Source organism: Abramis brama (assembly GCF_963993115.1).
Source record: "Abramis brama genome assembly, chromosome: 17".
In the NCBI taxonomy this organism is placed as follows: Eukaryota; Metazoa; Chordata; class Actinopteri; order Cypriniformes; family Leuciscidae; genus Abramis; species Abramis brama.
Window position 1 is genome coordinate 20,826,556 of NC_139979.1, and position 16,046 is coordinate 20,842,601.

Sequence of the window (16,046 nt, forward strand, 5' to 3'; positions counted from 1 at the left end):
AGTCACGTGGTGGAGGAGATGGTCATGTGGCCACAGCCTCACCCGGAACTCAGTCGCATGGTGTGTGATTGTTTACAGCCCAGAAAAAGTGAAGAAAGTGGTCTTTTAAACAACATTTAGAGGACAGTAATTATATTAATATTTCCGTTTTTAGGCTTCGGACAAACTTTGGTTGTCTGCTAATAATAGGTCGTGAGAGCCCGATTAAATATTTGAATAAGCGTTGTTGATTAGTTAGGCTACATGTAACACGAATCTCCGCAGCATCTCGACAGAATGAGAGAAACAGCTATTTTCATTCTGCTTACTGGATTTGTCATTATAGCAAGAGGTGTGTTTATTATCTAAATATAAAGAGATAAGTGATATATGATATGAAATATGTTTAACTACTGCTGTCTTTATTATATGTATCTGCTTGTTTGTGTCACTCTGTCCAGCTGACAGTAATGACTGTCAAGCATTGAATTTTGGTCATGGTTCGGTTGTGTGCGCGTGCAATGCGACAAACTGCGACTCGGTGGGCCGAGTTGTATTGCCAGATCCCGGTCAGTTCGTGTCATATGTCAGCAGTAAAACTGGCAGCAGACTCGTGAGGAGTCAAGGCCAGTTCCAGGAGAACAGCACAGGTGCAGGTGAGTGCCTTTACAGTCACCATGAAATCAAACCGGACAATTCTAAATATTGCAGCACTTATTATTAGTGATTTTTTCTTTTCCCATAGTTTTAAAATTAATGTGCCCTCGTAATCTTTAATCAAAATAACACCCCCCTCCCTTTTGCTATGATATCTATTTTCTGATGACGTGTTTACTGGCGTGAGGGCTGGACATGGACAACCCGTCACTCACACGAGATCACAGCAAACCACAACCATCCAATCAATTCCCGATGGACAAAATCAATCCCGCCCTACATTTTTTCTTGTTCGAGAAGCCATTTCAATCAGATATATGACACAATAGTGAAGAAAAGACAATGGCAACTTTCGTTTCATGCCGACTTTAAGAGACTGTGTGCAACTGAGATTTCTATATGTTGTAGGTCTTCAAGAGTTATTTTTCCCCCAAATTAAAATTCTGTCATCATTTAGTACTCTCATCTAATTTCAAACACACAAGTCTTTCATTCATCTTTGTAACACAAATGAAGATATTTTTTTCCATCCATTGAGAGTCTACACAACTTTCACACATCAAAAAGTGCAAAAAGAGATTGTAAAAGTAATCCATATGAAGATACTGAAGATACATGATCACTTTATACAGTAAACAGATTTAATTCATTCATTCACATGTAAACATATAGTAAATCAAAAATGGTAAACACTGAAGCTCAACCACGATTGCTTGATGCGAGAGAATAAACCAAGTTGGTTCTTGCATCAAGCTTGTTCTTTTGAGCTTCTGTGTTTACCATATTTGATTAACTCTATTTGCATTAAATTTTTATATGTGAATGAAAGTTTTGGTTGCTTGGACTTTCAATGGATGGACAAAAAAGATGAGAATTTTGTGCCTTAAAGATGAACATAAGTCGTATGGGTTTGGAATGACAGAGTAAATGAGTATTTTCATTTTGGGGTGAAAATAAATAAATGAATCAATAAAAGTTAAAGTTATTTGACCATCGTATCAAAATAATACATTTGTCACAGAAAGAGTGTGATAGAATGCTGTGATGTCATGTGAGTGACAGGTTGCCCCGCCCTCACGCCAGTAAACACGTCATCAGAGAAAAGAAGAAATGTTGCTGCAAGAGGGAGGGAAAGTTTTTTTTTTGATTGAAGATTACTAGGGCACATGAAATGTAAAAAAAAATAATGATGTGCACAGATTAATAATTTATAATAAATACTGCAATATTCCATAAAAAATAAGAATTGTCAGTTTTTATTTCATGGTGACTTTAAGGAAAGAGGGAAAAGTCAAGTAGAGGAAGAAGTGTTAAATATATTTATTTAATATTATGTCAAATGCTGAACCATTCTCTTCATTCTCTTCTGAATCTTAGCTCTCAGAATCACTCTGAATCCCAGTCAAAAGTACCAGCGCACTAAAGGATTTGGGGGAGCCATGACAGATGCGGCAGCTATGAATATTCTGTCTCTGTCCTCTGGAGCTCAGGACCAGCTGCTCAGACAGTACTTCTCCCCAGACGGTGAGAGTGACAGAGAATGAAAATGTGTTCAGCATACTTAGTTCTGAATGGTGCACATCCCTGTCTGTCACAGGTATAGAGTACCGTTTCGTGAGAGTGCCAGTGGCCAGTTGTGATTTTTCCACTCGCCTCTACACATACGCTGACACTCCAGGGGACTACGATCTCCAGAACTTCACCCTGGCCAAAGAGGATATTCACATGAAGGTATCATACACAAACAGAAACACACCATCACAAATTTTGGGTGTGCGATACTGACAAAAAATAATAACTCGACATTTGTGGATTGTTTTTTTTGTCCTGGCCAGGAACCTTGGCTGGTTTAGGCCTGTCGTCTCACAAAACTTTTCATATTCTTCATATTCTATGTTGTGGTTAGTTCACATGATTTTCTTTTACCTATATAATAGCAATTTATTTATAAAATTATGAAATGTATCTTTTATGCTAAATTCTGACATTTAGCATAAAGTAAGACCCTATAGTGTTTTAAACATTAAAAAAAATATGAATTTTTTTTTTTATATGAAACTAAAACCGCTAGTAGATGGCAGCAAGTCTTTTAATTCTAAAATTATTAAATGTAATCTTTTGTTAAATTCTTACATTTAATCAATAATTAAAATCAGGATAAGACTACAGTGTTAAAAAAAAGAAGAATTTTAATATTGAAATAAAAAAGTATAAAAATATTAAAGTATATTAAAATATTAAACTAAAGTTACGTTTGCACGACAATGATGTACTAAAAACGGAACAGTTTTTCCTTTACGTTTTTCGCATAGACAAAAACAATAGTCAAAATGATCCTCGTTCACACGGATCCCGAAAAACGCTATAATATGCTGCCAGGCCAGTAGGTGGCGATGTGACTTTGTAAAGAAACACTACATGCCTTTAGACTGAACACATAATACACATGCCCATGACGTCACCTTTTCACAAATTTTCACATTTTTGCAGTTTACACGGAGACGATAACAGTATTGTTTTCAAAAACTTGCACTTTGTAAAGTTTTCAAAAGTTTCAGTTTTCACACCCCAAAACATTGTTGCGTGTAAATGAACGGCCAAAACATATAAAAAGTTTTCCGTTTTTAGTTGAAAATGCTGTTGTGTAAATGACCCCTAAGGGCTGTGAAAACAAATTTTGTGAAAATGGTGACGTCATGCACATGCTTATTACCATAGACAGTAAAAGAAATGGACACAGCGACCCCATTGGATTCAACGGAGAAAAGTGAAGTCAATTAGAAGCACTCACTTCCTGATGGCTGAGCGTACTGCGCAGACTCAAACTGAGCTTGACGACGTAGATGTGACATGAGCAACCTGTCTGTCTTCTAGTAGCTGTGCCAAGAGAAATCTGAATCATTCCCTTCCGAAACTTGCAGAGACGGAGAGTGTGAGTAGGAGCTGTCCACGAGCTAGGAGCAGGAGAAACTTTTGCTAAGTATTCTGATTAATTATTTTGTAATTTTGCCTCCACATCCCCCCGATTGCCCGCAAGCTTCTCCTCCTGTCTATACGGTAATCTCTCTACTGTGCGACAGAGAGTCGCGTGGTTATGACGCAATCGTTAGCCTATTTTTACAAAAACTGCTTCTATGGGGCCATAACGTAAGATACAAGGTAATGGAGCCTTTTATACATTTTCGTGTTTCTTTAGAAATAAATAATGGACAAATGGAGTCTTTAAACGCCTCAGATGTAAAGTTATTCGCTGTCAAAGTGACGCCAAAATGAATGGGAGTCAATGGAATGCTAACAGCAGGTGATTGTCTGCTAATCAATGACGGCTCCCGGGGAAGCTTCAGTTTTTTCTGAAACATTACCCCCTTGCTTATTACGTGTGCAGTCTATAGGTGCATAGTGTTTCTTTATAAAGTGACATCGCCAACTACTGGCCTGGCAGCATATTACATCGCTTTTAGTCGTTTTCACTGATCCATGTGAATACGTATCAGTTTGAAAACTTTGCTGTCTGTAAGCAAAAAACAAAGGAAATTTTATTTTCCGTTTTTGTTACATCGTTGTAGTGTAGAATTAACCTAAAACCACCAGTAGTCCCTGTCTTAATGAGTGAGTCATTAAATCATTCAGTTGATTATTTCAAAATGGCTGATTAATCTGGAAAAGAAGCAAGTGTTTTATAAGTAATTATTGAATCATTCACTCAATCGATTAATTCAAAAACATAGATTCATTCAGTAATGTACACCACTGTGTGTTGCTTTGAGATGCGCAGCGGTTCTGTTTAACTATTTTCGTTGGCATTATAAATGGATTCTAATAGGCTACATCACGCAGTAAATGCTTGGACTCTCAAGGTGCGATTTTGACTCAATAAAGACTCAATAATGTCTGCTTGTACATCGTTAAAACAACATCGTATACTGTAGACGATACATAATGCACACCTCTAATCACAACACCACAGTCATATTCTGATTAATTGAATCTTTCTCCCCCAGATTCCCCTGCTGCAGCGGGCACAGGCTCTCTCTGCTCAGCCTCTCAATCTGTTTGCCAGTGCCTGGAGCGCCCCCGCCTGGCTGAAGACCAATGGCGCACTGACTGGGAAGGGCTCACTCAAAGGCAAGCCAGGAGGCAAAGAGCATAAGACCTGGGCTCAGTACTACATTAGGTGCACATTTAAATACAAATATTTAAACTAAATGGACTGTAATATTATTTTTCATTATACTAATTCTTACATTTTGATCCTTTTTACGTGCCCTATTCAGATTTCTAGAGGAGTATGGGAAATATAATCTTTCATTCTGGGGGTTGACGTCAGGGAACGAGCCCACTGCAGGCCAAATGACAAATTACAGTTTTCAGGCTTTGGGTTTTACTCCGGAGACACAGCGTGACTGGATTGCCCTGGATTTGGGTCCAGCACTCCATTCCTCATCCTTTCCCAAGACCCGCCTTATAATCCTCGATGACAACCGACTTCTGCTTCCACACTGGGCCAAAGTGGTAAGTGTTGGGTGGACAAAAAGAGGGATAGGAAGATGTTCATTAAGATGCAGATGATGGAGGCGACCTCTCTTCCCGGTTGCAGGTTCTGAGTGACGTGCAAGCAGCACGTTATGTCCACGGCATTGGTGTTCACTGGTACCTGGACAGTCTTGTACCACCTGACATTACCCTGTCAACCACACACCACCTCTACCCAGAGTACTTCCTGTTTGCAACCGAGGCGTGTTCTGGATGGAAACCGGGGGATCGTGGTGTGCGTCTGGGCAGCTGGGACAGAGCAGAGGACTATGCACATGACATCATACAGGTACTTGATTAATGTAGATAAAATGTAGAAAAATCAATAGATAAAAAAATATTATATACTATATAATAACATAATCTTGATTGAGGATTTACATATTAAATACATATTATTGTTATTATTATGTAGTAAAGGCTTACCAGTGGAGTATATTTAACATTATTATTTAATATTGAATTATATATATTATAAAACCTATAATAAAATATTTCAGGCAAAATTTTGTGTTGAGGCTGCACTGCCACTAATATACAAAGTGGCTGCAATATAATATATAGAAATTTTTAAATGTAATTATTTAAAAATGATTATATAACGTACCTTTTATCTCCAATTTTCTCTTTATTTAGGACATGAATAACTATGTGACCGGTTGGACGGACTGGAACTTGGCCCTTAATCAGGATGGAGGGCCGAATTGGGTTAAAAACTTTGTGGACAGCCCCATTATTGTGGACCCAAGTAAAGATGTCTTCTACAAGCAGCCCACCTTCTACAGCATTGCCCACTTCAGGTTCGACTCATTTAAGGCACCGTTAACTCTGGCAGAATTCAGCTCTTGCACAAAAATGCCATCTAAAGTTGGCTATTAAATGTTGCCAATGCCGTAATGTAATTGCAAACATGGAAGTAGGCACTTGACTTTTTGTATCATATTTGACACAATATTTTATAAATCTGAATCATATAATCCAAATACAGCATTTTTCAATAGAATATGGTGAACTGGGTCTCAACTTCTAAGTTTTTGTGCTTTTAAAACTGACAGCAAGTTCTTGTGGGAGGGGTCACAGAGAGTGGGTGTGTCCTTCAGTCAACACACCAGCCTGGAAATATCTGCCTACATCAGACCTGATTCCTCAGCAGTCTTCATCATTCTCAACAGGTAAAAGACTGGGATTTCATCATTTACACTCAACTGGCGTTGTTATGTAGCAGTCATTACATGAATTCAGTTTAATATCAAATGTTTCTGAAACTGCAGGTCTGAAGAGGAGGTGCAGTTTGAAGTTTGGGATCAAACACTGGGCTTTTTACCAGGAAGTGCTTCACCTCACTCCATCCTCACACTACTGTGGAGCAGACGTTGACTGGCTGGGTCAATAACCCACACATGCACCTTAATGATTAACTCAAATCATTTCAATCATGCTTTAAGGACTTAAACATTTCAAATGACTGCAGCACTACGGTTACAAAGAAATCATGAAGTTTTAGAGGCAATAAATAGCATGATGTAATTGAGTCATGTTTAAAAAAAAAAAAAAAAAACATCCCTGGATAAAACTTGATGTATAAAATTTCTTGCACTGAAGATATTATGAATTAAAAATAATCAAATACAACTTATCAGCCTTTTTTTTCTGAGAATACACATGTAAAAAAAAAACAACAAAAAAAAACAATATGGAGGTCTGAATGCTTTCGTTGTTTGCCTGTGTCATAGCAAGATTAACATGTTTCCTGTTTTTTATTCAGTTTTTTTATTAATACATCGTGGTCATACACATCATATAATATATATTTATATACTTTAATATTTAGCGATTCATTGTCATTTTCATCAATGGTTTTTTTGTCTTCCTTTAATGAGTTTTCCAACTAAAATTATTTACATTAGAAAAAAACTGTAATAGAAATGAGCGTGAAAAGAACTAAATCAAATTAAACTGAATGACATTGATGGGTTTGTGATATATACACACCAGAGATGGAGGGGAGAGAGACAAAACTTCATGAACCCCTGGACAAGTGGAGAAAAAAAAAAAAAAAGGATGCAAGAACAACGAAAGGCCTGTGGACGTAAAGCGACGTTTAAAAACACACCACCCCATCCCAAAGAGAATTCACATTGAACGGTAAGAGGCGCTATCTGGGGAGTACAGCTCGTCTCTGGGAAACCATACACTGTACGATCTAAATGTGGGTTGGGAGTTGTGCTGCTAAAGCAACAATATGTGCCCGACCCTACCCTCATCCTGCAATGTTTGTTTGTTCACCCGGGGTAGGAATAAGAATGGATAAACTAAAGGAAATACTGTGCCGAAAACTGTGGAAGGAATCAAAGACATCTGAAAATATGGGAAAGATAGAGATACATTGGCATAGACACAACTAAGAAGGACTGTGTTAGAGAAAATAAGTAAATAAACCATAGTAAAAATATACCATCATGGTAGGATGAACACAAAGTATTGACAAAAAGGAAAGACAGACAAACAAGCTTGGGTTAAGACAGAGCTCGGATGAGACGGGCGGACGTGTGTGTGTGTGTGTGTGTGTGTTTCAGAAGGACCATCTCTCCGGTGTGCGAGGATCAGTGTTTAAGGAGGAAGGCTCTGATGAGGACTGAGTGCCGCTTTCATCCCCATTCAGGCTCTTCCTGCACACAGGACACGTGTCGTGCTTCAGGGAGGAAGAAGAGAGAAGGGCATGTCAGTGAATATTTGTAATAACCTTAAACTGGACCCTCTCAAGTGACTTAAAACTTTATTCCAACAGAGTCTGACGTTAGATTGGATCTAATAAGTACAAAAAAAATACACTTTCCACTTCTGAACAAAATATAATTACTTTTAACCCACAACGCTGTCCACTATCTTGGTATCCGTGAACTCATAACAATGCATTCTGGGATTGTATTATCCACAAAGGATTATCCTACAATTTAATTTCACAATTGTCTACAAATTAATATTAGCATAATTTTTCTGTCTACCTCTTCGAACAACATTTGCATCAGGAACACACTTACACCACCAGTCAACTTAATACAAAAGTTAATATTTTCCAGATAATATTTCCTTAATTTGCAACATATAAGCCAATCATTTAATTAAACAAACAACGCTGTCTTTTTTTTATATATCACACTTACACTCCCATTCAAAAGTTTGAATTGAATGCCTTTTTAAATAATAATAAAATACTTTTACTACATCATACTACAATAGTACTTTTACTCCACAAGGTCACATTAAATAAATGTCTTTACTTACTTTGCATTATAAACGTCTTTACTATTTCAAATAAAAAGCTGTGCTTTTGAGCCATCTATTCCTCAAAGAATTCTAAAAAAAGGTATCCCAGTTCCCATCAGAATGACTGGTTCTTGTTTAGCACGTTTACTATCGTGCTCATTTTCGTGAAACAGCTCTTTTGCTCTTGTGATTATATCATAAGCCTATGTTATGATTAAAAAGTTAGAAGTACATTTTTTGCAATCATATTTTGAATTTTGTGGGCATTTGTATTAATTTTGGTGACATTTTTGACAATTCCCCATTCATTTATGACCCAGCACTGCAGTAACAAAAAAATAATCTTAAATTAGATTTGTTATTAATAGCATTTAAAGCAGGAGGTTTTACATCCAATCACATTAGTGATGTTAATAAATAAATCAGACAATGCACCAGCAATTTAGCAATATCCCCACTTGTGGTGTTGACTGGTCATGAAATTAAATCCTGAGTCCTCTTAGTCTGAGACTGAGACAAGAACGAGTACAAATGCGGTCGAGACCGTAGACAAGTCGAGACCAGTCTCTTAATACAACACTACTAAAACTCTTTTCATTATATTTATCAGATGATTGTACACAAATAAAATAAAATGCTTTCCAGAAAAATCTGTGCTTACTAGGTATCTAGAAACTTTCCATAACCACATCATTTGTTTTCCTACTTCAAAAGATTCTCATATTTAAATTCTTTCCTGAACTTTTTCCTATGTCTTTTCCTTATTCTCTCCCTTTTGTCCCGTTCCTTCCTCTCTATTGTTTCTCTCACCAGTTCAAGCCAGGGCACGATGCAGTCACTATGGAAGAAGTGGTTGCAGGGCAGCTGCCGGACCGGCTCACCGACCGTATAGTCTTCCTTACATACAGGGCACTCCATATTGCAGTCTAGAAGAGACAAGGAGAAGGAGAGAGAGGGAGAGACAGCATGCAGGGGGTGAGAATAATGAGATTTCGGTAGAGGAGCGTTGCCTTAAATAGGAATTATAATTCATCACCACACAAGGCTCATACTGGTAGGTCAATGACCCCCACTGAGTCTGTGAGCCTTAAATCATAACTAAAATGACACAGTGTTCCTCAAAGACCAGAGGAGAAAAACGACAAGAGTTCCAAAGAAAAGGGAAGACAGAGGAGAGACTAACCAGTGTGTTCCTGAGTGATGATAACAGTGGGGAGGGAGGAAATTTTCTCTTTCTCAGCAGGAGGAGGACCAGTGTTCTCAAACTGACCCAGTAACTGAGTGAGAGAAACACAGAGATGATCAGCTTGTTTGCACCGAGGCACGGATCAGGCAACATGCACACGCATCATCCTGCTCAACTACCTGTGTGATGACTGCATCCAGACCTCCCTGTCCCCAGGCGTAGTCCCCGGGGTTTGAGTGCAGCATGCCCGTCCTAACACACACACACAAACATCAAGATTACTGGCTTTACCCTATTTAAACTGAGATTGGGCATTGTAATATACATAGCTGTAATTTGCTGTCAGTACGTGTGTACACACAGTAAATTATGTAGTTACATAAATATCGAATGAAAATGTTTTCTTTACCATGACAGCGGAGGAGAGCCTGGTACTCCTGAATTGGCAAAAAGGCCTGCGAGAAACTGCTGTACTATTCTAGAAGGGGAGCAGAGACGTCAGTGAGGAACTGATATTAGTACTGGGGAATTCTGCCAACTTCCTTAATTTTATTTTTTACTGACATTAAAAATGAGCCATTATAATCAGTCGGCTGACTCACATACATTACATGTAAATAATACCAGTAACTTTTTTTTTTTTAAATAGCACTACATATATTGTAGAACAAAACAGTTTTATACGTTGCACTTGAGAAGAAGAGTCTCAATGGGACATAAACCATTTGTAATATTATGGTAGACCTCATATTTTTGATCTATTACCAGTATTTTTTTATTTTTTATTTGCTAATCATTATGCCTATATCTAGTTTGCCAAGTTGAATTCATTTGTCATTGAAGAAATCTAAATATTCTGTCATTTAGAAATAACACTATCAAATGGCCTATTGACACCAACTATGAATATTAAAAAAAGATTTAAACTTGAACTATTTAAAAAAAAAAGAAAAAAAAAAGTTGTATACATTATAATTAAATGCAATTTATTTTGTTTCAACTAGTGTTTTTTCTTCATGTTCAAGATTAAGTTTGTGTTATTATCATGGCATTAAAAATGCATAATGTGTGTCTGTCTGCAAGCATGTACATATAGATTGGAGAAAACATAGATTGTAATATACATGTGTGTGAGTATGTATATATATATGTATATATATTATATATATACAGTATGTGTATACAGACACACACACACACACACACAAACACAGAGGTATATTTATGCATCATTGTACTTGCAAACAAAATGAGTCTATATTCCTCAAAATGCATCATAACAGCTTGTTTAATCTGCAAACTGTCAGCATGTTTGCTGTCTGACTGTCAGCTAAATATGCATTTGTAGATCAGCACTATCCACTGAATCGGAGATAATCTGTTCTTCATTAAGCATGCCGACTATTCGTGCTGTTCTAATTATAGTTGAAATGCAAAAGAGAAACTATGATAGATGAAAAAAAAAAATTAAAAAATTTAAGAGAATGAAAACATCCACAGATTTGGGATACAGAACATGACCAAGTGAAAAACTAAGATATATAACTTACCCCTCGACAGCGGGAGAGCGATCCGGCCGACTGCTTCCTCTGGATCGGTACCTCCTCTGAGTGTGCAGGCGAGGAGGACGACCAGGACCCCAGTGCTCTGCTACACTTAGAGGGCCACCCAGAGTCCCACTAAGCCCACCTGGGACAGAACCGCCGAACGGTCCGGCTCCGAGACTCCCAGAGCCACTGCCCCCTCCAGGGACCCGCTCAGAGTCAGGACTTTCTAGATCCAGACTGAACGGCCTCTCCACGAACAACAGCTGCCATAGCTACAGAAAAAGAGGGAGTAAAAGAGATAGTTATGAATGAGCAGTACAATGTAACTCATTCAAACGCATCCAAAAACTCCTTATCAACAGCTACACAAGACAGAAGACGATGTTGTGGAAGGAAGGGGTCCACATACCTCAGCAAATTGTGAAGCTGTGTCATCAAGGCTATTTGAGCTACTGTCCAGAAGACTGAGGAGTAAACAATCACATTCACGTCAGACCTGGCTACTGCTATTTATTATATATTACAAATATATTGCTTGAACATATTGTTTCATGGAACTTGGCAACATAAACTGCAGTACAGCTGATTGTCACAGTGAGGGAGTCATCGATCCCGAAATGCACATTTTGGATGTCTCACCCATTTGAGGACTGCGTCAGAAAGCTAAGACAGCTGCCTTGCTATTCCAGTGCCCAGGCAGTCAATGACAAAAGCATTTTAGTATAAAGGCAGCTCCTAAGTAAACTGGTCTTTTTTTGTGAGCTTTAGTTATGACCAGTAACCAATCAAATATTAAATTACTGTAATTTTTTTTAAAAACGCTGCATCAGATACCATTTATATTTAACAGCTGAACGATGACACAAACAGGACTGTGGAATATCACAGGCATCTATGTTGCCTTTAAAAGCTGACCAGTACATCCCTACATACTACATACTATGCAAAAAAGCAGTATATAAAACGTGAAACATGAACAATACCCAAATAACCTACTGCATCAGCTGACATTGTGTTCAACCAATGCCACAAGGAGCCATCAGATTTGAAAAGTTGAAAAATAATAAATTGAAGAGAGATCTGTGAGTTGAGTGACTCTTTTCAAGTGAAAGGTCAATGGCAATTGGCAAATAAGGGTGCCCAAGATAAAGACGTAAAGAATAATAAAAAATAAATAATCTATTTTATAAATCTAGTTTAAAACTCATGTTCCAAGTTCTTAGAAATTAACTTATTGTATTCATATGATGGTTTCAAAAAACTTTTATCCATTTTCCAAGTTACAATTTACAATTGAGTGACCCTAAAATGTTTTGTGAAGTAACCATTAAGAAAAGTAAAAACAAAATATCTTTACATCTTGAACACATGTAAATGCACACCTTATTTTTTTTAAGCAAATAGCATCATGAATTATTAAATCAGAAATATTATTACGTATACCATGGTCTGTCTGAATACTTCGATTCTAAATGGCTGGAAGGTGTGCATTAAAACCGATTAACTCAGTTTAATCACCGTTCTATATTAATGTGCGGTTTTCACTGAAGCACGCATACACACACGCCACTCGCGCACGCACGCATGCACACACACACACACCACTGATTTTATTAATAAATAAAACTGAATCACTACATTATATTTCTCAGCAAAAAGGGGAACACCGCTGTTTTTGAAGTAATTGAACTCACAGCTTCAATGTTATTAGACAGAGATGCTGCACACACAGAGGCAATTCACACACAGGAATCTCATCTCTCTCCCTTGACAATTCATTCAAATAAATGGTACAATTCATTCATTCAGATAAATGTAATCTTACAGCACTACCATATCTCTGTGTCATACTCAAAGTGGACAGAATGCTAGATCTAATGAGCTGTAACTGACAAAAATAACTGTAATTTTTACCCTTCCGGTCAAATATTGCACTGTAAACATCAATAACAGCTTTAAGTTGTCAATGCTGTCAAATGACCATGGAATATGCTGGACAATCCACAGCAAGCAGTGCATTAAACGATCTGAATCGCTTCACAACAGGTGGTTCTTTACCTCCACGCCATGCATTCAAATAGTTTAATTGCACAGCTAGTTAAGTTAAGTTAAGTTTTTGGGAGGGTTGTAGCACATGACATTTCACAACTTGAACTAACCTTAAGTTGTCATGTAAGAAAATGGTCAAATTATCTGATATTTTAAGAGACCTTTTGACCTTGACACACAGTCATGAGGGTCTGCAGGCTCTATGATATTATTTTATGTTTTTCCATGCACATCAGTCGCACCACATGACTTTCATTCAGTTTTTCAAATGTTTATAATTTCAACAAAAAATCTTCATTGCTGTTGCTTCTAGGAAATAATAAAAGATTACACCAAACTATTTAATAAGTTTATTCAAATTATTGTAGGCAATTTTTTTAAATTGCATTTTTATTGTATTTTCAAATAAATGAATAGATTGGCTCATTAACCTAAGTGCTGTAGGTACTTAGTTATTTGAAATTACTTGTTGAATACAACTCAAGCAAATTATTTTCACGGTTGCTATTAGTACATCATAAGCAAAAGAACAGTCAGTGGACAATTGCGACATGAGATATGTGGTATGTCCAGCAATGTCTTGACACTATTCCAAAGAATTTCAATCAATGTTAAAGAGGTTCTGATATTTAGTGCACACTGTAAAAAGTACATGATTTCGGACACAGCACATGTCTACTAAAGACCTAATCATATAAATAAATTGTCTTAATAAAGGAGATCCACAATGTGCAGTAATCTAAGACCAGAATTGAGAACCACTGATCTAAAACCTTTCCCAAATATTCCAATATAGGCCTAATACAAATTAAACTTAAACTGAGCTGGAATTAAATGCAATTAACTAATTTCATTGATGTTCCGCTGGCAGAATGGTGACACAAACTATGAATGATCATATGCTTGATTTATCAATACTAAAAAAATAAATAACATCATAAGAACCTATTTTGACAGCTTTTTGTTCTCAGGCACGTTTGCTGGTGTTATGAATCAGGTGATACAATAGTTATTTACATACACCAGAAGGCCCTGAAAGAGGGTAATCTAGCAGTGCAAGAGTTACAACATGCCATAAGAGACAACGAATGAGGAAGTGCAGCCATTGAAAAGCTCACCTGGAGTCTTCTGTAACCTCCTCGATGAAGCCCGAGTCACATCTGGGACAGATATACTCCTAAATGCAAGCAAAATCACAATCAGAATCAGAACACAGAAAAAAAAAAAAAAAAAAAATCACACTGTTGACCTCAACACTGTAAATAAACAAAGGGATAGCTGTGGTTTTGTAAGGACACCCACATTTGCATAGCACTACAACACACATTTATTTGAATTTTAAAGCAAATAGTCCTGTATAATGAGAGACACTCCCTGTAATGCGCGTAACAATTTCTGGCTGATTCAAGAGGTTGCTTCCCTATTTTTTCTCTGATTTGAAGAGGTCAAGACATGTCATCCTGTGGGTCTCCAAAAAAAGAAGGACAATGGCTGCTTATCTTGACTTGTAGTACAACTCAGAACACTGTTCAGCCTCATTCACACTATATACATTAAGCATGAACCAGTTATGATTCACCTTCTGAGTACAGTAAGAAGTTTACTAAGTGAAATGGGCAGTAAACAAGGGATTACACACAACTCATCCTCATCGGGACAGCTCATGATGGATTGACTTACTGACACACTGACCGACAAGTGCTGAAATTAAACAGTCATTGACAGTTCTGTGATCTGCGACACTACAAATAAGTTAAGTGAAATAGAAACAGAACCATTTAATATTCCAGTTTCGCTTTTGATAAGAGTTCAGTGTTGAGTACATTTAAAGACATGTTGTAAACATTTCTAACCGGTAACAGCATGAACGGAACACTTGTTAAAGTCTAATATCTATTAAAAAGTCATTATTTAAACTTAAGCTGTAACAATACCAACAAAAACACAGGACATGAGTGTAACGTTTGCATTTGTGTTGAAGACAAAACACTTTAGTTTTCTCCTTGAGTACGTGCACGAGCACCAGTATTACGTTTAGTAATACTGGTCATCGATAAATACATAAATGTGTGTTTTTTACATACAAACAACAAGCCATGGCAGGCCCATCGCCTACATCAGGTTGATACACTGCTAACATGCTAACTTTAGCACAACAGCGAAACCTGCGAGACCGACAGCAGAACTACAGAATCCCACTAAGATGAACCGACTGTGTGTTACAGGCGACGCGGACTCACCGGCAGTTTGGGGCTCACTTCACCTTTACAACAGTGACAGAAGAAGCGATGCGGAGGGACCGCCGCAGCCTCCGCCATGTTTTCCGTGAGACTGTCTGTGTCCCAAACAGCAGCAGCGCTGGTCGTCGGTCCGCCCACTGCAGAGGGAGGCGCTCTGACATCAGCATTCGGAAGTCCGAGTCATTTTACAGAGTCGATTCACTCGGGCGGTTCGTTTAAATGAACTGTTACACAGGCAGAGGCAGTGAAATGTGCTTTGCACAAGCCTCAGACTGTGCTTTATTTCAGTAACAATGTAAAATTAAAATAAAGTAAAAGTTAAAATAAAAAGAGTGATTTATTTGCAATAATGATTATTACAACATGAAATTAAACAATCCATTCATAATATTGATGAAATATCATTAGTATTCGCGCCAGATGTGTTCCTACAGTGTCATATGTATCTTTTTCTGGCAAAATAAATATTTTTTAAACACTGCTGTATATTATTATGCTTATGTTCCCAATTTATCATTTATCTAATTGTTTTACTTTCAAAATATAGTTTTGACAGTCGAGTGATTCACATTCGGTTCTTCTGAATCA

General features: G+C 37.4%; 2 protein-coding genes across 2 annotated transcripts; one reads left to right on the forward strand and one right to left on the reverse strand.

Annotated features, from left to right (window-relative positions):
* The first annotated feature begins 11 nt into the window (after positions 1-11).
* gba1 (glucosylceramidase beta 1) lies at positions 12-7,133 on the forward strand. Its single transcript, XM_084090103.1, has 10 exons — positions 12-331; positions 441-635; positions 2,014-2,160; positions 2,234-2,367; positions 4,638-4,810; positions 4,911-5,148; positions 5,234-5,458; positions 5,806-5,969; positions 6,225-6,341; positions 6,441-7,133. The coding sequence occupies exons 1-10, from the start codon at positions 277-279 to the stop codon at positions 6,544-6,546; spliced, it is 1,554 nt and encodes a 517-aa protein (XP_083946229.1). The 5' UTR covers positions 12-276; the 3' UTR covers positions 6,547-7,133.
* rnf115a (ring finger protein 115a) lies at positions 6,908-15,591 on the reverse strand. The gene is made up of 9 exons (XM_084090104.1): positions 15,459-15,591; positions 14,337-14,395; positions 11,579-11,633; positions 11,173-11,441; positions 10,032-10,100; positions 9,802-9,874; positions 9,620-9,713; positions 9,247-9,362; positions 6,908-7,861 (listed from the first exon to the last, which is right to left on the reverse strand). The coding sequence occupies exons 1-9, from the start codon at positions 15,534-15,536 to the stop codon at positions 7,742-7,744; spliced, it is 933 nt and encodes a 310-aa protein (XP_083946230.1). The 5' UTR covers positions 15,537-15,591; the 3' UTR covers positions 6,908-7,741.
* Between the last annotated feature and the right edge of the window lie 455 nt (positions 15,592-16,046).